Below are 23,666 nucleotides of genomic sequence, written 5' to 3' on the forward strand. Positions count from 1 at the left end.
GTTCAGCCCCTACGAGTGGGACAACCCGCATCCATGCGACAGTGTACCGGTAGTACTCGAGAATCAATTCACTTTGTTGAACTCCCTCTGGTTCACCGTAGGTACTCTGATGCAGCAGGGCTCCGATATTGCTCCAAAGTAAGTTTTCAAAATTTCAAAAAATACATATTGAATTTTAGACGTTTTTGTTTAGTTCCGGTTAATGTTCAAAAATTATTTGCTATTTGTTGGAAAACGTGTCAAAAATTCGAATTTGGCATTCTCGAAGCTCTAAAAGACATTGGCTTGGACGGCAGAGATGTTCGAATAATTGCAAATTTATATTGGAATCAAACAACACCAGTTTTAGTAGATGGTGAGGAATCACAGGCTCTTAATATTAAAAGAGGAGTACGACAGGGATGCCTCTTGTCACCCCTGCTTTTCAACGTTTACTCCGAAAGAATTTTCAGAAAAGCACTTTCTGAAAAACAAGAACGGAACAAGGAATACTTGTGAATGGCGAAGTCATCAATAATTTGCGATATGCGGACGATAGAGTACTCCTAGCTTCTACTCAAGAAGATCTGCAAACACTACTTGATAGTGACGTTGAGAGTTGTAGGGGGGCAGGTCTGGATCTGAACATACGGAAAACCAAAATACTCGTAATGAGTAAACCACAGCGTATAAAACCGTCTATATATGTAAATAATACCAAACTTAAGCAAGTTGATAAAATCTTTTACCTTGGACAGCAATTAAATTGTAACGCAGAAAGTCACGGCTAAATTAGATCTAGGATAGAGCAGGCTAGAGCCGCTTTTAAAAAGATGTCCAAGGTGTTATGTAACAGAGACCTAAAATTGGCATGGAGGATCCGCCTACTTCGCTGCTACGTGTTCTCGGTCTTACTTTACGGTGTCGAGTCCTGGACTGTGAATAAAATCGATCTAAATTGCCTTGAGGCTTTTGAAATGTGGTGCTGTAGAAGAATTTTAAAAGTTTCCTGGGTGGAGAAGAATCGAAACTCCACAATACTAGAGCGTCTCAGCAATAATACTGAGATCATAAAAAGCATCAAGCAGAGAAATCTGGAATATTTCGGACACGTAATGAGAGGTCCCAAATATAGGTTGCTACAAAATATCATGCAAGGAAAAATAGCAGGCAAACGCAGTCCAGGACGAAGAGGAACCTCATGATTGAAGAACTTGCGAGATTAGTATGGTGTTGATACAAGCATGCTATTTAGGGTAGCAGTGAATAAAATTAAGATAGCTATGATGGTAACCAACGTTCTGAAAGGACATGGTACATGAAGAAGAAGAAGATACATTATAGTTAACAGCTAAAAGGATCAAACAGAATAAACCTATTTTTATAGTCTAAAAATTCAAGGTGTGTACAATAGTAACTTCAATAAGTTACATAATGATTGTCCACGTGATTAAACAAAAAATATAAAGAATAGTGTAGGTAACTGAGATGCCGGTACAATTTAAGTTGACTTGCAAGTAAATCTCGTCACAGAAGGCCAGTATGCATGAAGCCAGGAAGAAAACAAGTAAAGTGGGCAGGTTACTTGCCACAAGTTACTTGCCTTTTGTAAACGTTTACTTGAGTCATTTTTTAAGGCAAGGAAGGGAAAATATGACTCAAGTAAATGATTAGAAAAGGCAAGCTTGTGGCAAGTAACCTGCCCACTTTAATTGCTTTCTTACTGGCTTCATGTATACCGGCCTTGAGAGTGTAAAAGTATTGAACTACAAATTGGTTATAGAAATAAAATTCACTTACCTACTCACAATCTCTTCTATTAAGCAAAAAGTAGGACCGGGCCGGATTCGGACAATACAATTTACTCTTAATCTTCAGATCCTCGGTAAAAGTCAGTTGAACATTTTAAAGGATTACAAATTTTAACTAAAATTTTTATTTTTATTTATTTTAATATAACTTGTAGTTTGTCGTAGCGTTGCTGCATCGTCGATGTTAAGATATTGTTCAAACTGATATTAAATTTTGAACCAAGTAATTGCAAATATTATAGAAAACAAATTGGTTGCTTTCTAAGTAATCTACAGAATATGTATACAGGAGTAATAATCTGAAAACTGCATATTATAGCACGCATAATTAGTGCGAAAAGAACAGTATGAGGTTTTTCTGGTGATAGAGAGACCGAATATAGTTAGAAATGATTATCGATATACGAGCTTGTTTTTAACACCCATTAGATTGAATTCCAGTTTTATATTCTTTTTCTTCTTCAGTTTATTGGCCTTCACCTACTTGGGTATTTGGTCAGCTCATTGTCGCGGAATAAGGGAAAAATCCCTTATTCACTTACAATTTGGAGTTAGTACATTGTACAATTTGCTTCTTCTTCATCATCTTCTTCTTCTTTAGTTAACTGGCAATTTTAGTTGGTGTGGGACAAACATGACAAAATAAAAAAAATTCACGCTAGGGGCAACTCTCTATCAATACACAATCTTGTTTTTCTTCTTTGATTTAGTAGAAATTATGAGTTAGCATGGAATAAATACAACAACTAAACAGTTTTGTCAAAGTCACATTCAGTTTTGCTAACGGAAGCGTCAAATGAACGTTTATTTTTCATTAATAATAATTCTAGTTTTATTTGCAAAAAAACAGAAAAATATTGATATTTCAAGTTAGGAAAATGGTAACCTTTACAGCTGAATATAAAATTCAAATTGTTAAATGGCATTATTCTGGAAGTAGTGCCGATAGCTCCTGCAATTGATGAAGAACGGGAACAGCGTGAAACTGCCGTATGTAGTCTAGCTCAAACCAATTTTCCTTGTAACAGCAGCCTAATTTCAAGAAAAACTGGTTTTAGTGCTAAAACCGTACGAAATATTTTAAAAAGAAGCATACCATTGCTAGAAATTGAAAAAAATACTTTCAAAATCACCCGAAATATTGTCGAACACCCGAACACAATTATACAATAAATAGAATATTAGGACTTTTTGAAAATTCTTAGAATAGTTTTAACTAAAATTATAAAATCGATATTTTTTAGAATAAATTGTTTTATTAAGAATTTATTATGTTATTTTTTATGAATTGAGATTAAAGAAACTATTGATTTAATCACACTTTCTAAAAAATAAATTTTCTTTCGGCAACAATTTACAGACAAGACTGCTCATAGTGCTTTCGGGTCTATCACAGACATGTGGTTACATGTTATTCTCTCGAACATACAAGTCTATATAATATTTTTTCTCATTTCGTTGCGTTTTCTTTCTGTCCTATTGTCAGATAATTTTTTCCATACCTGTATACATAATAAGTATTTCTGTACGTCATATTAACAAAATTGGTAAAGCAAGTTCATATATAAGGACATTAAGCACTAAAAGCACAGGAATACATCAATTTTTAAGTACAGCACCTAGAGACTTACAATTTTTGCATTGTGTTCAGGATGAAGTCAGAAAAAACTATATGGATGCACAATGTGGAAATGCATAATTGCAAATTAAAGTGCATAAAGTGCATCCAAAAATGCATAAACAAATCAATATCATTATATTAAGGGCCAAGTTTTGTTATTCGGGGGGTTTTCGGAGATTCGGCGGAGATCGGAATAAAGGAAGCATTAAGGAAATGAAAAAAAAAAGAGAACCGCCAGGAGAAGACAGAATACAAAATGAAATCCTAAAATACGGACGACCAGATCAAACTAAAAAAACTATTAAGACTAATAAAAAAAAACATGAACAAAACAAAATACCACAAGAATGGAGATCAAGCATCCTAATAGATCTGTTCAAAATGGGAAACAAATCGGACTCATAGAGCTACAGCGAAATTAATTTATTAAACAAAACACGAAAATTAACAATCAAAATGATAAACTTAATCAAACTATAACAATAGCAGAAGAACAACAAGATTTTACGTCGGAGATATCATACACCGACGCTATATTTATAATGGGGCAAGTGCAAGAGGAATTATTAGAACACAAGGGCATATTTGTATGTCATGCAACTTAAGAATACTTATGACAGAAAACTATCAAAAATATCCACCAAAACAACACAATAAAAGTAAAAGTAGAAGAAGAACTAACTGACCCAAATAAAGCTGGCAATGCGATAAATAAACGAGAATAAATAATAAAAAAAGAATTTAAAATAATCTGCTATAAAGACGACGCAAAACTAATCTCTCAAACTGAAGATGATGTACAACATAGGCTGCACCAATTTAACATAACCGACAGAAAATTTATAGAATTTTATAAAATTTATAAAATTTATTCAGAACAATATTATGTATACTTACAGTCGGAAAAATGAAAGAATACCCATGGAAGAACCCATAAAACAAGCTGTATTTTCCTGTCACCATGTCACACAAAAAATTGGCCAGCGCAAGTACATGTAATAATTATTATTACATGTACTTGCGCTGGCCAATTTTTTATATGACACGGTGGCAGGAAAATACAGTGTGTTTTATATGTTCGTTCATGGGTATTCTTTCATTTTTCCGTCTGTATATTTTTTAAAAAACCCTCTTACCACATTGTGGTGTAGTGCGATAACCGATAAAAATTTTTATATTTTAATTTCCCCGAAAAAAGACAAAATGCATAGTTATAATACCAAATCTACAGACATCAATTGAAATTTGGGCGTCATATAATAGAATAACTTATGGAGTTTAAATATCTAGGCATCACACTATTTAGCTACGATAAGCTCGAAACAGAAGTGGAAGATCAAGTGAATAAAGCAAACAGAGCCGCAGAATGCGTGAATAAAACAATATAAAGAAACAAAAATATCAGGAAAGACATTAAAGGTAGAACTTACAAAAGAGCCATCAGTTCAATAATGAAATACGCAGCAGAAACACGCCTGCCACAGAGAGAGCAAAACGTATGACCAGACCTAGAATTATCTATGGGCCAGAGCTAGAAGTAGGTACAGATATACGCCGGAGATACAAGGTGAAGAACATGAAGGACCGGGTCAGAACGAGAAGAGTAGACTGTAACGATCATAATAGCCGAATGGCAAAAAATAGTGTAGTAAAAAGGCAAGAAATGGTTCCCCAATAGGAAGATCAGTGGGAAGACCAAGATAAAGATGGAACGACAACTTACTGGAGGCGCATTGACCAGGGTCATGTCTACACAAAAAGAATAAGAATACCTTATGTATAAACTAGTAGGTGAATGGTATCCCGGTACCAACAGAGTGCAAGTAACCTACCTAATTTCATTTAGAAAAATACGTAATAAATTAAACAGATCCAAAAATATAGACCTTTCATTCTTAGCACTTCTGGTCGGCTATCTGAAAAACTTAAGTGATATGTAATTCAACTTCTGCACTAAAATTTCGCGTCAAAGGTTCTGTATTCCATCGACACTGTATAAAATAGTGAAAAAGCAGAAGATATAAGTAAAAAGTAACATGTAAGGAAAACAAAAGAGAAATTAGACAATGAAATCCTTATTTCAGATAATATCTAGTTGCAAAGATATGTAAAATTACGAAAAACAACATACTATTAAGAAATACATAAAAGAAAGAAAAGAAAATATGGAAGTAGTGGTTCTACATAAAGCGATAACTGCTAAAGACCAAAAAAGGGGCCAACGGAATAATAGAATCCACAAACACAGAAAAAATAAAAATAATGACTCAGACAAGAAGAAATATAGTTCCACACAACATTATACATGAAGATGACATTGAAACGGTTGGAAAGTTTACATATTACATACCTGGGAGTAGAAATATATAAAGACGGATCAGAAGATGGAGAAATACGGAAGAGAATAACGCAGGCAAACAGAGTTTATTATGTTCTCTCCTATATATTTCGGTCTAAAAGTGTCCACCGAAATACAAAGATGAGAATCGATAAAACTTTAATTCGACCAATAACATGCTATGGCAGTGAAGCCTGGGTCCTGAAAGAAACATCCAAAAACAAACTCGACACATTTGAAAGGAAAGTACTGAGGAGAATACTAGGACCTGTGAGGAGAAATGGAATCTTCAGAAGTCGATACAACAACGAACTTTATCAACTTTATAAGAAAGCACCTTTGTCTGACTTCATTAGAATACAAATATTGCAATGGGCTGGACAGGTGATAAGAATGGGAGAAGATAGGCTACCAAAAAGGGCACTAAATGCTAGAATGCAGGGAAAGAGACCGGTTGGAAAGCCAAGAAAGCGCTGGGAAGACACAGTAAACAGTGACGCACAAGCCCTTTTAGGAGTCTGTGTATGGAGAAGAGCAGGCACAAACAAGCAAGGGTGGAGGCAAAAAATAAAGGAGGCCAAGGCTCAATTTGGGCTGTAGTGCCGTAGAAGAAGAAGGAATAATACAATCCAGTGGAAGATACAACATCGAATATTCAACAACTTTTGAACCAAATTTTCTCAATTATATATGTAGGGTTCCCAAAACACATAAATTTAATTTATTCGAATATACAAACTACAACATACACCAAACATAAATAGTTCTGCATATTTTGATTTCAACATCGAGCTGCCTTTTCATATGGTATTTTTCTATTATAAGCTACTGACAAAAGCAAAATTAATGAGAAGTCGATATTTTAATCTAGTGTATTATGATGGTCCTGCCAATTAACTTAATGTCATTCATTACGATCGTTTAATTAAAATAATTGACATGCTTTATAACATTAAGCTTTATATTATATAAAACGGAAAATATGGAATGTGTTTTGTTGTTAGTGGTTATACATATTGTTGATAGATATACAGGGTGTAACAAAAATACAAGTCATAAATTTAATCACATATTTTGGAACCAAAAAAAGTTACAAAAAAAGTTACAGCCCTTTGAAGTTACAAAATGAAAATAGATTTTTTTCAATATATCGAAAATTATTAGAAATATTTTATTGAAAATGGACATGTGGCATTATTATGTCAGTAGTATCTTAAGAAAAAATTATAGTGAAATTTAGACACCCCATAAAAATTTTATGGGGTTTTGTTCCTTTAAACCCCCCCAAACTTTTGTGTACGTTCCAATTTAATTATTATTGTAGTACCATTAGTTAAACACAATGTTTTAAAAACTTTTTTGCCTCTTATTACTTTTTCGAAAAGTCGAGTTTTTATCGAGATATTTTGAATATTTTTCAAATCCACCACATATTTGTATATGGTGAAGTACGATTAGCAAGCAAGCAAGCAAGCAATTTGATTCAACCCGACCTGTGGGAGATGTCCACCCTATCGAAAAAGTACATTCGGGTGTAACAATTCATTGGGGCGAGGTGTTTTGACCCGAGTTTAAAACAGGGATCACCCCACCTCGCTCCAATGCCCCAGGCCACCTTCCCCCCCTCCCCCCATAGCACGCTGATGCGCGATGGGGGCACAACTATCGTAGCCAATAAATGCTCTTCACAATGGAATCCTGGGTAATAAGATTCCAATGTGGTGCCCTAATCGATTTACAAAACTAGGCCAGCGTGAAGCGCTCTATGCCTTTATCTTCTATTTACTTATCCGCGGTACTAAAATTGCTTGCTTGGGCCCCAAGTCATTGTACCAAGTCCCACTGAGCTCGGTCCAATGACTTGGTGCTCAAGAATTTTATGATTTTTTTGTTTTTTATGATTTTGTTGGTGGCTTACGCCTTTTTTGTTTTTTTTGTGTTTTTTTTTTGTTTGGCTTGCGCCTTTTCCTCTATTTTCTTACCTGGTCGTGATGTTGGACCTACGCTTCGGTTGTGTGTTTCTTCGGCACTTGGTGTTTCGAGCTACGAACTGACTACTACTTTCACTTTTACTTTTTCTTTTACTTTGTCACTCTTTGTTTGCTTTATTGATTGATTGATTGATTGATTGATTGAAGTACGATTATGGAGACTTATTAATAATATATATGAAAATTTATTTATGATTTACATTTTTAGGTATATTTTGAACCATATTAAAGAAGAAGCCACATCTCTATAAAAAAAGCCTTATCGAAAAAATACAAAGAGGAGAAAAAGTTTTAAAAACACTGTATTTAACTAATGCTATCGCAGTAATAGTTTAATTGGAACGTACACAAACATTTGGGGGGTTTAAAGGAGCAAAATCTTCATAAAATTTTTATGTAAACATATTAAAAAGAAGCCGCAACTCGATCAAAACTGCCTTATCGAAAAAATACAAGGAGCTAAAAAAGTTTTAAAAATATTGAACTTAACTAATGGTACCACAATAATAATTTAATTGGAACGTACACAAAAGTTTGGATGGGGTTTAATGGAACAAAACCCCCATAAAATATTTATGGGGTGCACAAATTTCACTATAATTTTTCTTTAAGATGTTTCTGCCATAGGAATGCCACATGTCCATTTTCAATAAAAAATCTCTAATAGTTTTCGATATATTGAAAAAAATCGATTCTCATTTTGCAACTTCAAAGGGCTGTAACTTTTTTTACGTGCATATTTTTACTAAGGTAAGTTAGGTTTATTCGAACTATTTTTTGTCCCAGAATATGTGATTTAATTTATGACCTGTATTTTTGTTACACCCTGTACAGTGTACCACAAAATTTTAGTCCTACATCATTTTCTGACTATAATATTAGGGGATCTATAAAATCAATTTCTTCTTCTTCTAGTTCTTTTAGTTCCATGACTGGATCTTTGGGTGTCATGTTCGCTACCGTATTTGCTATCATAAGATTATTAACATCAGCTCTAGAAATAGTGATGTAGTCGATTTTCGGTACCAATGTCTTTGATTTTGCACTCATGAAGTTCTTCTTTTACCTGGACCACATTTACCTTAGATCTTTCCATGAACATGAATGATCAGAAGCACTTGTTCATATTTTTCAGGATATCCGATAATGTGAACGAAATATTTCAACTTGTGCCTACCTATTTCCTACGCGCTTTCCACCTACCTCTACCGAAAGTATACTTTTCCGGACCTGATTGTAGGGAGCAAAGTTGTACTTTTCCTTCCTAGGGAGGAAAAGTAAAAGTGATGTCATGGTATTTCATTCATGAAATATAACTTATTGACGCCCTGTACAAGTGTACAATATCTATTTTCTATTACGTAAGTATCTATACATTTTAACATTTATTTATAAAACACCCTGTATTTTGCAGAATGGTAAAAAATAGTAAATTGTTATTTTGATTTAACAATGTTTACATTAATAATTTGACTTATATTTGACAGTTGACAGTTATATTGTACCTACTTGTTAGTTTTAGTTCTAATAAATTTTGTTGGTTAGTTACATAAATAAATTAAGTAAAAATGAAAAAATGACTTGTTATTTGAGGAAGGTGGAAAAACCATATGTATAACATGGGAGTAAAGTGCCTTTTCCTCCCTTGAATGATTACTGTAAACTTCATTCTCAGGATGAAAAGTAGCACTTTCCTCCCTTGTTATACAAATAGCTATTACCTACTCCTTGTCTAGTTAGCACTGATATAAGAATACAAACCACTTGTCCCATTTTTCAAAAAACTCCCCGCATGAAAACTTCTAAGTGCTTCACTAAAAACCGTATATTAATGTAACCGTTCAAGTGTGTTGAGAGAAAAACTGGAGACTTACTCTTAGTGGTCATAATATACTTGAACATTATACCATCTTAAATATGTCCCCGCTTAATGCCTTCTCAGCAAAAACCTCTTGGTCTTTTTCCAAGAAAATATCAGCCGATTATCGCCAACGCCTTCTTTTCTCTACAGTCCTCATAGTTCTTAAAAGAATTAAATTATTGAGATAGGGGCGATTGAGTATCTACAGAAATTATAAGGTTAATTGTGCCACGACTGTTAGACAGTGACCAAATGTGTCTTAAGATTATCATCATACAAAATCTAAAGATATTTAGGAAATATTTGAATAAACAGGATTAATATGTCCAAGAATGGAAAATATCAGACATTTCCACAATTTATAAAAAAATAATAGAAAATAATTTAATGATTCAGGACTTTTTTAGGCTCACGATAAAAATCGGTCTTGGATGGGCAGCATATAGAAAACTGAGAGAAACTTTTAAAATTGAGCTGCCCACATGCCAGAAGAAAAGGTATTTGATCAATGCGTCCTCCCAGTGTTGACATACGGAGCAGAAACACTTATCTTAACAAAAGCCTCGGCTAATAAACTGAGAGTCATACAGTGAAGAATGGAACGATCCATACGATCCATGTTACGAAAAACTCTGCCAGTGCCGGCTGGTCAGGGTCGGCAGTGCCGACCCACACATCTATGGACACATTATAGATTTTTTAAAATATTTAATTTAATCAGAGTTGATGATATTCGTTTCTGTGAAATAAAAAAAATATCTGTGAGATAATACAGACTAAATTTTATTCATTGTTTTTAAAATAATTCGATCGATCCGATACGTTAAGTGATCCCTATGCGCTGTCCGTAAGAGACTTTTCAAATTAATGGTCCTATAGCCATGCACCCGGCACCCGATTGCGATTGTGTGAATTCTTATAAGGCCCGCTTCGGCAAGCCGTCCCCAGATTAACGATTTGCTTGTAATAAGAAGCTATGGAATATTAGCTGATAGGCAACCAATTATACATTCCCCGTATTTATTTGAATGGCAAGTACGGCAGATACCAATTTGCCGAGCGGTGATCTGCAACGGCAGCAAGGCACGTACCTAGCCACGTACTTGCTAGCGCGCCCGGGATAAAATTATGAAATAGGTAAGTAGTTTCACGTCGTTTAATTATTGATATTAATATTAATAAAAACTGAACGCAGGAAAACATACTGCCAATTTAAAATGGAGCTTCGCAGGACACAATGCCCGACTGAAGACCAACTGAAGACCAACTATGGAGACCATGGTTAGCAAGAAGGAGCAGAAGAAGGCCTCAAATGAGATGGGCTGAAGATTGGAGGACACAACTGGAAGCCTGTTAGATTACTTAAGGCTGACGAAGGAATAAAAGCTGGATGCGAGCGGCGCAAGATAGACAGGGTTGGAAACACGGGGAAAAGCCTACTATGTTCAGCATTGGACTTTTGAGACTGGATGATGATCATCTGTAAAATTGTGGTTTTAGTTTAAAATAGATTTTCTTCTTCAACCGATGTTTGTCCACGTAGGCTTCTTCAATTTGCTTCCATCGATTTCTACTTTTGGCAATTCTAATCCACTGTTTGCCCGCTACTTGTTTGATATCATCTGCCCTCCTCTTCTGCGGTCTGCCTACTCCTTGCCTGTTCTCTCTTGGTCTCCAGTTTTTTAATCTGTGTGTCTATTTTTCGGGATTATCTCGGGCAACATGCCCGACCCATTGCCACTTGAGCCTTGCTATACGTTCTGCGACATCAGTAATCTTTGCTCTTTTATATCAGTAATCTTGTTATAATAGGTAATGTATTTGAATAATAATTGGTTTGTTCTAGCAAACAGTCAAACTGGTCAGAAACCGTCAGCAAACAGTTGGTCAGTGAGAGAACATAATACAGTCACCAGTGCTATCTCCTCTACTCGCGCTGGTCCACTATTCGCTGATGGTTTCAAACCGTTTGAAACTGATACTAGAACAAACCTTATATGATATACTTATGACGCAATATGTTTTAACTATATTTATATATACTATCGTGGACAAAATTGCGTCAAATAGAGGAGAATTGCTTTCTTTTCCCCCACTGATTCTATTTTTCCTTTCCAGAGCCGTTTCTACAAGAATGGTAGCCGGAATGTGGTGGTTTTTTACTTTAATCATGATCTCTTCGTATACGGCCAACTTGGCAGCATTTCTCACAGTGGAGAGAATGGACTCTCCGATCGAAACGGCCGAGGATCTAGCGAAACAGACAAAAATCAAATACGGAGCCCTCAGGGGTGGCTCGACTGCGGCCTTCTTTAGGGTAAGTGTCATCATAAATTATTTTCTAGTTAGTGGTCATGGTGAAGATATTTCAGCGAGGAAATATGAGGGATTTTTGAAGAATAAAAAAGAGAGTCGTCGGAAAGTATTGGTTTAAAAATTGTACTGCTTGTAGGAATTATTTAACCAGTACAACCTACTTAAGGTTTTTACACGCATGTTACCCCAGTTAATAGGTAAAAAAACATGAAAAAATGTTAAGCAGGATTTTGAAGGTGCTAAACGGTAGATGAGTGATAACTGATGATAATTCCGTGAAGACGTACAGCTAATTTTTCTTCTTCTTTTTTTTAACAGTTACAAAGAATGAAAAAGTCAGTTTTTTGACGATAAAACGTTTTTTGTTCATTTTAGAGAAATTTGTTTCGAATAAATATTGTAGACCTTAAAAATTTCTTTAATTTGGTGGGACACATATTGAAATATATAAACAATTGATCGAGATAATTGCAAAAAACCCTCATTTTTGCCCTAATTTATAAATATTAATAACTTTACTTTTTGCATAATGATATATAATTTAACTACTTTTAATTATGCTATTTAATGGGCTATTTAAATCTGCCAAATTTCAACCAGATCGACCAAATAGTTTATAAGTTATTCAATTTGTTTATCCAAGAGAGCAATTGTTTATACAACTCTTCTTGCCCTAACAGTGACCCTAGAGATATTTAGCAAATCGCAATCAGTTTTTCGAGACTTTATTAAAATTGTTATTAAAAGAACCGTTTAAAAAAGGCCCTACTTTTTAGGTTATAAACAATTAGAATAACTTTGACAGTTTTTATATCACACGCTTGCATGTAGGCTCACTGAAAAGCTGATGAAAAAATACATATTAAAAAAGAAAAAATAATTTTATATGAGTAATAGGAATCAAGTTAGTTTTTTTTAATAAATCAATTTTGCCTTGTTTATAAACATTAAGAGCTGAAAATTGAACATATTGTATTTATGGAAATCTATATTTTATGATCCAGTGTATAGATTGCATAGGCAGTGAAATAATAAAAACTTATTATTATAACGGTATCGTTAACTGACGGTACTCGTGAAACACCACCAACGAAAGTGAAGGTGGGAACTGTTCGAGCTTCGCTTCCTTTTTTGGAAAAAAACTGCATTAAATTATCACCTTCCAAAGCACGCGCCACCTTCTTTTTTTAACTGGGGTAGCTCAAGAAAATAATAAAAATTGTGCAAATTTCACCTTCCGGGAAAATTGGAAAATCCCGTGAAAACAAATTAATTCAATTATACTATAAAAGTTATTGAATTTTACAAGTATTTCGTAAAAATTCTTTAAATTTTATTAAATAAAGTATATTTTTTATATAAATATAAAATAATTATAAATTAGTACAATACATTATTTATTTATTTTAATTGCAATAATTAAAAAGTATATAAAAGTCCTTAATAGTTTTTAAAAAATTAATTTTTTTTTATTATGATTTAATTGAAAGAAGCTATTAATACTTGTCTAGGTAGGCATCTAATAAGTATAAAAATAAAAAATAAAACATTGTTTATGCATTTTAATTTGATTATTCTAGTGAACATCTACAACTTCTAAACTTCTCGGCAAGTTACAGTTAGTTCATCGTCTACAAAGTCTGACTCGACATCGTCAAGAACCACTGCAGCGCGATTTCAACATTTTTTCTCCTCTTCTTCCACTGCACAGTTTGTGCAAAGATCCGTACAGTTTATACCATATTTTTTACAGCCACATCTTGTACTTTTGCAACCCGTTGAACATTTACATGTTATTTGTTTTAATATCACTTCAGGAGTCAAACAATCTAAGGTGTAAATGGGTTCAAAATCCATATCAGTTTTTTTCTGTCCATATTGGGTATGGGTAGCATTCAGTTTTTTACCTAACCAGTGTTGTAATTGACGATAAACGCAAATTTTTTTCCCTGTATTTCTTATAAATTGTAAAAATCGTAACTCATTTAATGTCAATATGTTATTGTGTTTTTTTTATATGTAACATCAATTGCAGCAGAATACAAAGCAACAATGATATGATATCCGTTTTTCATGATGTCGTCCTTGTTAGCATTCTCGTCATAAAAAATATTTATCAGATCTAAAAAGTTGTATCACACCCAGTAAAAATATATAAGAACCCAACGTATTTTCTTATATGAGAATGTTTAAACCTATTACAACTATAATAGATAGATAGATTGTCCTTTTTCGCTTTTTTTTTTTCAAAATATATGTTATTGTCCGGAGCAGAGAGTTGCGTCAATATTATGATTATATCGGTATCATTACAAATTATTACAACGATCTTGTCAGGTTCATATGTATGTTCGTAAAGAGATGTCTGCACTATTAATACGTCTGCATCTTCATCTGCTACTTTAGTTCGGTACCCAGATTTGTTGAGCTCTGCACATAAAAGTTGAATTAATTGTAGATTGTTTTAAATTGGGATTCCATTCTAAAAAATAAAACGAAGCTATTCTCACCTTCACATTCGTTGGCGGTGTTTCACTAGTACCATCAGTTTAACGGGTCATGACTTTTTATTTTTTCACTGCATAATATGCAATATATGAAGTGGGTCATAAAATATAGATTTTCTTAAACAACTCATTCAATTTTCAGCTCTTAATGTTTATAAACAATGGAAATATGATTTATTAAAAAAAAAATCTAACTTGATTTCTATTGGTCATATAAAATGCTTTTTACAATTTTGATGTGTATTTTTTCACCAGCTTTTCAGTGAGCCTACATACAAGTGTGTATCATAAAAACTGTCAAAGTTATTCCAATTGTTTATAACCTAAAAAGTAGGGTCTTTTTCAGACGGTCTTTTTAATAACAATTTTGATAAAATCTTAAAACATTTTCAATACATCTTAAAATTAAAGTCTCAAATAATCGATTGGGATTCGTAAAATATCTCTAGAGTCACTGTTAGGGCAAGAACAGTTGTTTAAACAATTGCTCTCTGGGATAAACAAATTGAATAACTCATAAACTATTTGGTCAATCTGGTTGAAATTTAGCACGCTGAAATAACCCTTTAATTGGCATAATATAAAGTAGTTAAATTAAATATCGTTGTGCAAAAAATACAGTAATTAACATTTATAAATTAGTGCAAAAATGAGAGTTCTTTACAATTATCTCGGTTAATTATTTATATATTTCAATATTTGTCCAACCAAATTAAAGAACTTTTTAAGGTCTACAATATTTATTTGAAACATTTTTCTCTAAAATGCACAAGAAACGATTTATAGTCAAAAAACTGAGTTTTTCATTCTTTGTAACTGTTTAAAAAAAAGAAGAAGAAAAATTAGCTGTACGTCTTCACGGAATTATCATCATTTATCCCTCATCTATCGTTTAAAACCTTCAAAACCCTGCTTAACATTTTTACGTGAAATCGATGATTTTTTTCCCTATTAACTGGTGTATGTTCTCATTTTTGTAAAATGAGTATCATCGTAACCATGTATAAAATATTTTTTTCATAATCTTCAGTACAGTGATAATAATTATTATAATTACAATTTGGTCATAATTTACCAATGAGCAAACCTAATTTAACCTACACAACTACCATACCAAACAGTTCAAAAGGTTTTGTCCTCTTTAATCCTCTAGGTTGTTCAGCAGTTTCGAGGAGCTGGATTGCCTATAAAGTCGTTGCTCGTGATTTCCTGCTATCTTCTTGACGATTATATCCAGTTTCCATTCCTAGGTCCTTATGCAGATCACAGTTTGCCACTTTATATTATATTAAATTTTGAATTTGGAGGCGAGTCAGTTCAGTTTCTATTTACAAAAACAAGGAGTAGTGTACTTATGGATAGTAAAGCTATCATTAAAAATATATCAAATAGCTTATACAAGAATTGAAGGATATATTATGAGAAGGAGATAAGCGTCTTTGGACTATAGACAATGGATTTTAGGAAGACCCAATCTCGGTACTCCCGATTTCTTTGATTCATTGATTTTTTTATTTCTTGTCTATATGTCGAATTAAAATTTTTTATTTTATTTGACTTCTTGAGTTTTAAAACCAACAATATTTATTTCTTCTACAATCAATAGATATGCTGCATCACGTTTTTGTTTATTTTTATACTCCAAGGGTTTGAAATTTCATAAGCACGGGTGTGACTTATACAACTGAAATAAACTGTATTGTCATATCTGAGTTCCATTTGTTAGCTATTTTTGAGAATCACAAATCACATTGACTAACTCAAGTCGTCTCCTCTGATGAAGTGCTAATGTGCACAGTTACACAGCGAGTGTTGTTTACACATACCGAGTGGATTGGCGAATACACGATTGAAGGGTGGGAGGTCGAAGACTAGGCCTAGTAAATAGAACAAGATCCGAGTGACTGTCTCGCCATAAATAAGTCTCTCGGTAGCCGCCGAAGAGACAAGACGTGCAGAGTGCGGACGAGCAGCAGTAGCAGCGCAACAAGTCGAGGAGAGGGAAGTGCTTTAGTGTAACGTACTTCTTAGTACGGCTGTGAATGTAAGCACAGCAACACTAGAGCGCTCGCTCTCGCTAGACGCGAAGACGTGGAAGCAGAGGCAAAAGCCAACCTCTTGGATGTGGTGAAACTCAGGAAGTTTGATTTCATTGAATTTTCTGAGACATTGCAAACAAGGGTTGGAAAGCAGAATAAGCAATAGCGGGCTCGACGTGAGCCCGCTACGGGATACTCTCTGTGCCTCCGATAGGAATGGGTACAGTTTAAAACACTGTACCTCGACACTGCAAGGTAAAGTTATTTAGAATACATCTTGCAGCCCCGGCCCCTAAGGTCAGAGAGTTGAGAAAATCAAGAGGATCCCGTACCTAGTTCTGTCTAGGTACGAGAACTACCGCGCTGTTGTGCAGGGAGCCAACCCTGAAGTCGATGTGGTGTCGGGCCAATCGGCTGAAAAAAAGGCTTCTTCTAAAAGTTAGGTTACCGCTCCCAACCAAAGATGACACGAGTCAGATCTCGGTCACCCCCCAGATCCAAGGCGCTTTCCCCGCCAAGATATGCAGACTCTAAAGAGTCCCTCCTGTTACAGCACCCTGAAGAGAGCAGCGATGACCACTCGAGCGACCAGGAAGATGGCAAAGACGGTTTTACGATCCAAAATCGTAGAATAAGAAAAAAGAAGAAGAAGTCAAAAGGCAAGGACTCCACGCAGTACGTCGAGACCACCGAGAACGTTACCGAAGCCACCCAGGAAGTCGAGGATTCCCAGAACATCGAGGCCACCCAGGAAGTCGAGGACATGGACGAAGACGTCCCAGGCGCCGAAGGCGGGGGCACTACCAAACGTCAGCGGTTTGAAGAGGATGCCGCCAGCGAAGACGAGCTGACAAGGGCCAACGCAGAAATCAACCGACTCAGAACCCTGATGAAAGAATTTGCAGCAAACGTTGATGCAAACAACAAAAAATACGAAGATGTGATCGCACAACAGAAGGCAGAGATCAAAGAGCTGAATACGGAGATTCGACGAATGAGCGAAAAGATGGATGCCAGATTCGACGAGTTGATAGCTCTCCAGAAACAACTCGCAAAGAAATCGGAGAAGAAAAACCCCGAAAAGACGGACAAAAAGCCACCAGTAGAGCAGCCTGCCACCAAAAAGATGACCACCGAGCAGACTCGACCACCCAGCCAGAAGGCTACCACCTCGACGAAGGAGGCGTCCACCCAACAGAGGAAAAAGAGAAAGGAAGAGTTTCCACCCCTGGTGACACACCTTCCACTAACCGACGAGGAAGACGCCGCATGGACGTCCAACCAAGAAAAAGCCATGAAACTAGCTCCCCAGGTACAGCTACCCCTCCCCGAGGAACCAGTGCCATCCACGAGCACAGATAGGGACGCGCTTGCCGCTTCCAGTCAAACTGATACAGTGTCAATGGAAACAAACCAAGACGAAGAAGACGCCGAAGAAGCCGTGTTACCTGAAAACCAGGTAACACCATACAGAAAACCGCCTGTAATTAAGTTACAGAGTGTCAGCGAGACAGGGGCTATTCTTACCATAGCCCAAGGCAAAGGCATCATCACCACAAACAAAATCTCCAGAAGTGGCAGAGAGACGCTCATCCAGGCTAAAACCCGGATGACTACAGAAAGATGACAAGGATAGTGGAGGAATATGCAGAAGCATACGCCGCCAAAGAGAAAAAGAGGCTACAATGGATAGCCTTTCCACTCGACGAAGACAGGAAACCAAAATTAGTGTTACGAGGATTGCCCACGAATACCACCGAGAAGGCAATCCAAGAAGACATGGCAAACCAATATGGAATAACCTGCCACACAGCACGTAACATGTCTACGAGAGTAGGGAAAAGGAGGCCCCTACCCATGTTTGTCATGACACTGGATCAGGAAGACGTGGAAAAAGCAAAGCGGGTAACGAACCTGTGCCACATGAAAGTTGTGGTAGAGGACCTACGCAAGGCAGCAGGACCGACGCAGTGCTTCAACTGCCAAGGGTACCATCACGCCCAGAACTCGTGTCACAAGGACCCGAGATGTGTGAAGTGCGGCGAAGAACACCACTCAAAGCAGTGCCAGAGAGCCAGAGAAGTCAAGGCAACGTGTGCCAACTGCAATGGGAGCCACCCAGCCAACTACAGAGGATGTCCTAGGTGCCCAACCTGGGGGAGGCCTCCACCACAGAGGTCACAACAGCGACCACCACCAAACCGAAGACAGCAGGCAACCGGGGTATCCTACGCGCAAGCCACGCAGGGAGACCAACCAGCGCAGAACAACACACCGTCCAACCGACCAACCCTCCCAGACGAAGAGTACCTAGTCAGGATGGTCACAAACATCGTGACTAAGGTAGTCCAAGAGGTGATAATCAGCACCAGGCAGGCACAGAACTAATGGCAGAGAGGGGATACTTGAGGATAGGCTCCTGGAACCCGGGCGGCATAACCACAAATCAGAACATACTAGATGAACTCGCCAACAGATACGAGATGGACATCGTAGCAATTCAGGAAACAAAACTGACCAACAACTTCAACCTAAAGTTTCCTGGATACGACGTATATAGGAACGACCTCACTAGAAGATCAGGAGGAACGGCCATCCTAGTAAAGAAGGGTATTAGACACACCAGTTACACTACTCCACCACTGGTCAACATGGAAGCCACAACAATAGAAGTTAACATGAGGCAAGGCGCAATAAGGATCACATCAGCCTACGTAAGACCACAAGACCCTTTAATGGACGATGACCTAGATGCGTTCCTAAACATCGCCGAACCATCCATCATAATAGGAGACCTGAATGCAAGATCCCCCAACTGGAACGATAGAGCTACGAACAGAAATGGACGACTACTAAACAGATACATAGAAAACAACGAAGACACAATGGCAATGGGCCCAGAAGAACCTACCCACTACCCAGGAAACGCACTTCCGACACACATCGACTTAGTTGTAGCCAAAAACCTAGGACTGCAATCAGAATTAATCACGCTGGACGAAGGATCAACTGACCACCACCCCATCCTACTAGAAATCGGAACATGGGAAGAGACAAACCCGCCAAAAAGAACAAAAAAGAAAATAAAGTGGACTAACTACAAAAGGTTAGTAAGTGAAGGAATAAACATAGTGCCAGTAATAAACAATCCAGAAGAAATAGAAGGAAAAGTCCTAGAGTTCGAAAATATCATCCAAGAGGCAATTAGAAACAGCACAACAGAGGAAGATGTCGAGATATTCATGGGAAGGTTCAAAGACATACCACAAGAAACACAAGAGTTGATAAGGGAAAAAAATAGAGCAAAGAAAACAGCAAGAAGAACAAGAAACAGAGTAGATAAATCCTGGGCAAATATTTTAAATAGGGAGGTCCAAACGGCCCTAAAACTCCACCGTAGCGAAAAATGGGACAACTTCGTACAAGAGATGGAAGAACAAGACTCAAACATGAGAAATGTCTGGAAGCTCCAGAAAATGCTGAGAAGCGACAGGAAACCCATCCCCCCACTACATGGAAGATACGGCATGGTATACACCATAGAAGACAAAGCAGAGGCGATGAGGACTACACTCGAAGATGAATGCAGACTGAACTTCCACCAAGATGAAGACGACGACTTCCTGGAAGAAGTCGAAGAACAAGAAGAAGGACCAGAAGACCCAGAGGACTTCATCCCCCCAACATCACCGGAAGAAATCAATGAACATATCAAAAATAGTTCACCGAGAAAAGCGCCTGGCCTCGACGAAATAACCAACAGAGCCCTAAAATATTTGCCGAGAAAAGCTATAGTGTATTTCACAAATATTATAAACGCAATATTAAGATTCAAGACATTCCCAAACAGATGGAAAGAGGCCCGTGTCATCATGATTCCAAAACCTGGCAAGAATCACACATTCCCACAGAACTACAGGCCAATCAGCTTACTTCCAGCGATCAGCAAGATAGTGGAAAGAATCATCCTCAGCAGACTGCAAGCGGAAACAACCCGACTAAATATCATCCCAGATGCTCAATTCGGATTTAGAGCAGAGCACTCCAGCGAACTACAAGTCCTCAGGCTAACCGAGTACATAGCAGCCGGTTTCAATGATAAGCAGTACACTGGAGCAGCGTTCCTGGATGTAAGCAAGGCATTCGACAGAGTCTGGCACAAGGGGCTCCTATTCAAAATGCGGGATTACGGGTACAGCGGAGCGATGACGAGGCTAATCTCGTCGTACTTGGGCGGCCGGAGGTTCAGGATTCGGATAGGACAAGTCCTGTCCGAACTCGGAATCCCGGAGGCTGGAGTACCACAGGGAGCGGTCCTGTCACCCCTGCTGTACACGATATACACCGCAGATGTACCTAGAACACCAGGTACCCTCATGAGCCTCTACGCCGACGATACAGCAATAGCGGCCAAGCATAGAAACGCAGATATAGCAGTGACCAACCTACAAACTGCACTAGAAGAAATTGAAGCATGGTGTATCAAATGGAAGATAGCCATAAATTCAGAGAAAACACAAGCGGTTCTATACAAGAAAGGGAGACAGCAGCCAGAGGAACAATTGAGGGTGCAGAACAGGCCCATCGAGTGGAAAAACGAAGCCAAATACCTAGGAGTCATTATGGATAAAGGATTAACCTTCCAAAAACACGTAGAAGCCACAGTCCAGAAGGCCAACATAGCAAGAGCGAATCTAAGAGGACTCACAGGCAGAAAAAGTAAACTAACACTCAAAACAAGGTTAAGATTGATAAATAGTATAATCCTACCGGTATTAACTTATGCGTCTCTCGCATGGGGACACGTATGTAATACACACAAGAAGAAGATCCAAGCAGTCCATAACAACAGCTTGAGGGAGGCCGTCAGAGTCCCAAGATATGTAGCTGAAAGATTCCTGTTCAGAGAACTCCAACAGGTGAGAGTCACAGAAACCATGACAGACAAGGCAAGGGTCAAATTCGCAGAGTTAGAACATCACCCAAATTACATACTGCGAGAGACGCTAAGATACGACGAGTTCCACCGATGGAAGCACAGACGCCCGAAACAACAAATTATAGGATAAACTAAAAGTGATAAGTGATAGTAGTGTGTTCGTAGCTCGAAACAAGTGCCGAAGATAGCGTTACCCACGAAGTCCAAGTACCACGACCACCTCCAAGGTAAGCAAATATTAGAAAATTAGAAGGGCCTTAAGCCCCCAAAAAAATTTATATAAAATAAAAAATGGCGAAAGCCCCCAAAAAAAAATTAAAAAAAAACCAAAAACACATAAAAATTAGAGCATCGAGTCATCGGGCGGGGCCCAGCAGGGCCCAACAGGGCTCAATGGGGCTCGGCACGATGACTCGGGGCCCAAGCAAGCAATTTTTAGTACCGCGGATAAGTTATTAAGAAGATAAAGGCATAGAGCGCATCACGCTGGGCCTAGTTTTTTGCATTCGATTAGGGTACCACAGTGGAATCTTATTACCCAGGGTTCCATTGTGAAGAGCATTTGGCTACGATAGTTGTGCCTCCATCGCGCATCAGCGTGCTATGGGGGGGAAAGGGATGGCCTGGGGCATTGGAGCGAGGTGGGGTGATCCCTGTATAACTCGGGTCAAAACACCTCGCCCCAATGACTTGTTACACCCGAATTTACTCCTTCGAGAGGGTGAACAAATCCCACAGGTCGGGTTAAATCAAATTGCTTGCTTGTGCTTGTCTCGCCATATTGACTGGATCGAGTGCTCGGCCAAGTACTCGTTGGTACGTTTATACCAAACGAGCACTCGGCCGAGAACACTGTTTCGCTACAATACTCGTTACGTGTAATCAATGTTTAAATTCACATAGGTCTCAATATTTGTTTGTAAAGAAGTAACTTTTTATGCATCGACAGAGTGGAGTTTCTGCCAACAAGACAATACATTTTTTTATTTCCTTATATCTAGTGTTTCCCTTTTTTCTTTACGTGAGCTTTCCAGCGTAGTCTGGCGTCTAAACCTAAATGCTTAACAGTATCTTTTATGTTTTATTTATTTATTAACGGGCTAAACCCCTTTTCAGTTTTTGTACAATGTGTATAAAATACAGTTAGATACATAAGCCAGCTACAACAGTTTTTTAACATGTTTTTTAAATGATGCAGTTGAAGTATTAAATCATTCTAAATCTGTTTGGTATCTGCATATAGTACCTACTTGGATATTGTTGATTATACCTAGTAAATATTGAATTTTTTGTTGGTAAAATTAACATGAACATATTTAGCTTTATTTAGCCTGATTCTCCGTTGTTGTGTCCATTTATGGATTTGGTTAACTACTATCTGGACCTTGTAGGTCACCTCTTCATTAGTCGTCCCTACTGTTTGTATAGCTGTATCATCTACAAAGGTGTCAAATGTACTATTTTCCACTACCACGATTTATATGCAGCATCAAAGAAGACATTTGAACAGACTTTCTCTTCTTCTAAGAGCTCTATATATAATTTTTGAGAAATATTATGATGATAAAACACTTAGATTTATTTTCTCCTCAAGGCTCTGCTTAAAACTGGCCCAATCCGTAAATCTGTTTGCTAATATGGGTTTACTTTATTTTTAATCTTGTAAGTTTCTTTAAGTTGTTTAACTGTGAACAACTTATAATTGAAATTGGTTTGTGGTATCCTTTATTTTAACCTAGTTTTATTATATTATCTACGTAACCATTACCTAGTTTTCTTTGTCACGAATATGAGACTTGATTTACTCAGTTCAGATCTCTTCTGTCTGTCTTCAAAGTTCCCTAATCATTTCAGTAGTACATTGTTCACTATAATCGGATGCAGTAATCTATTTTCTTAAAATAATTGGGGCGCTTGTAGAAAAGGAATAGGGCTTAAAACTGTAATTTTTAATACCACTTTTGTGACCTGTACAAAAATGATTCTATAGTCCGTCTAGAAAGTATCCGGAAAAAAGAAAGCAGAATTATAATTTTACGCTATTTATTTCTATCACTTGAAATATAAAATTTCAACAAATAATTCATCTCATTTACTTATACAACCTTCATTTAAATCTAACCACTTAACTAAACGTCCAGGTACACCCGAAACTAGGTCAAGGCCATAATTTTCGGTAATGGTATTCCAGGCCTGTAAAACTGACCGAATCAAACTTTTTAACCCGTGGCGCTGCTCGTTCCACTTTAATCTTCATAAGTCCC

General features: G+C 37.0%; 1 protein-coding gene across 2 annotated transcripts in view; it reads left to right on the plus strand.

The window, feature by feature from the left end:
* LOC114349529 (glutamate receptor ionotropic, kainate 2) overlaps positions 1-23,666 on the plus strand; it is a 599,640-nt gene that overhangs the window by 503,407 nt on the left and 72,567 nt on the right. Inside the window, exons 13-14 of one of the 2 annotated variants that reach the window (XM_050643113.1) lie at positions 1-138; positions 11,720-11,918. In XM_050643113.1, the coding sequence (XP_050499070.1) occupies positions 1-138; positions 11,720-11,918 (337 nt within the window). The remainder of the gene's footprint in view (positions 139-11,719; positions 11,919-23,666) is intronic. The other variant, XM_050643108.1, reaches the window with a different exon arrangement.

This window comes from Diabrotica virgifera, chromosome 1 (genome assembly GCF_917563875.1).
Source record: "Diabrotica virgifera virgifera chromosome 1, PGI_DIABVI_V3a".
Taxonomy (NCBI): domain Eukaryota; kingdom Metazoa; phylum Arthropoda; class Insecta; order Coleoptera; family Chrysomelidae; genus Diabrotica; species Diabrotica virgifera.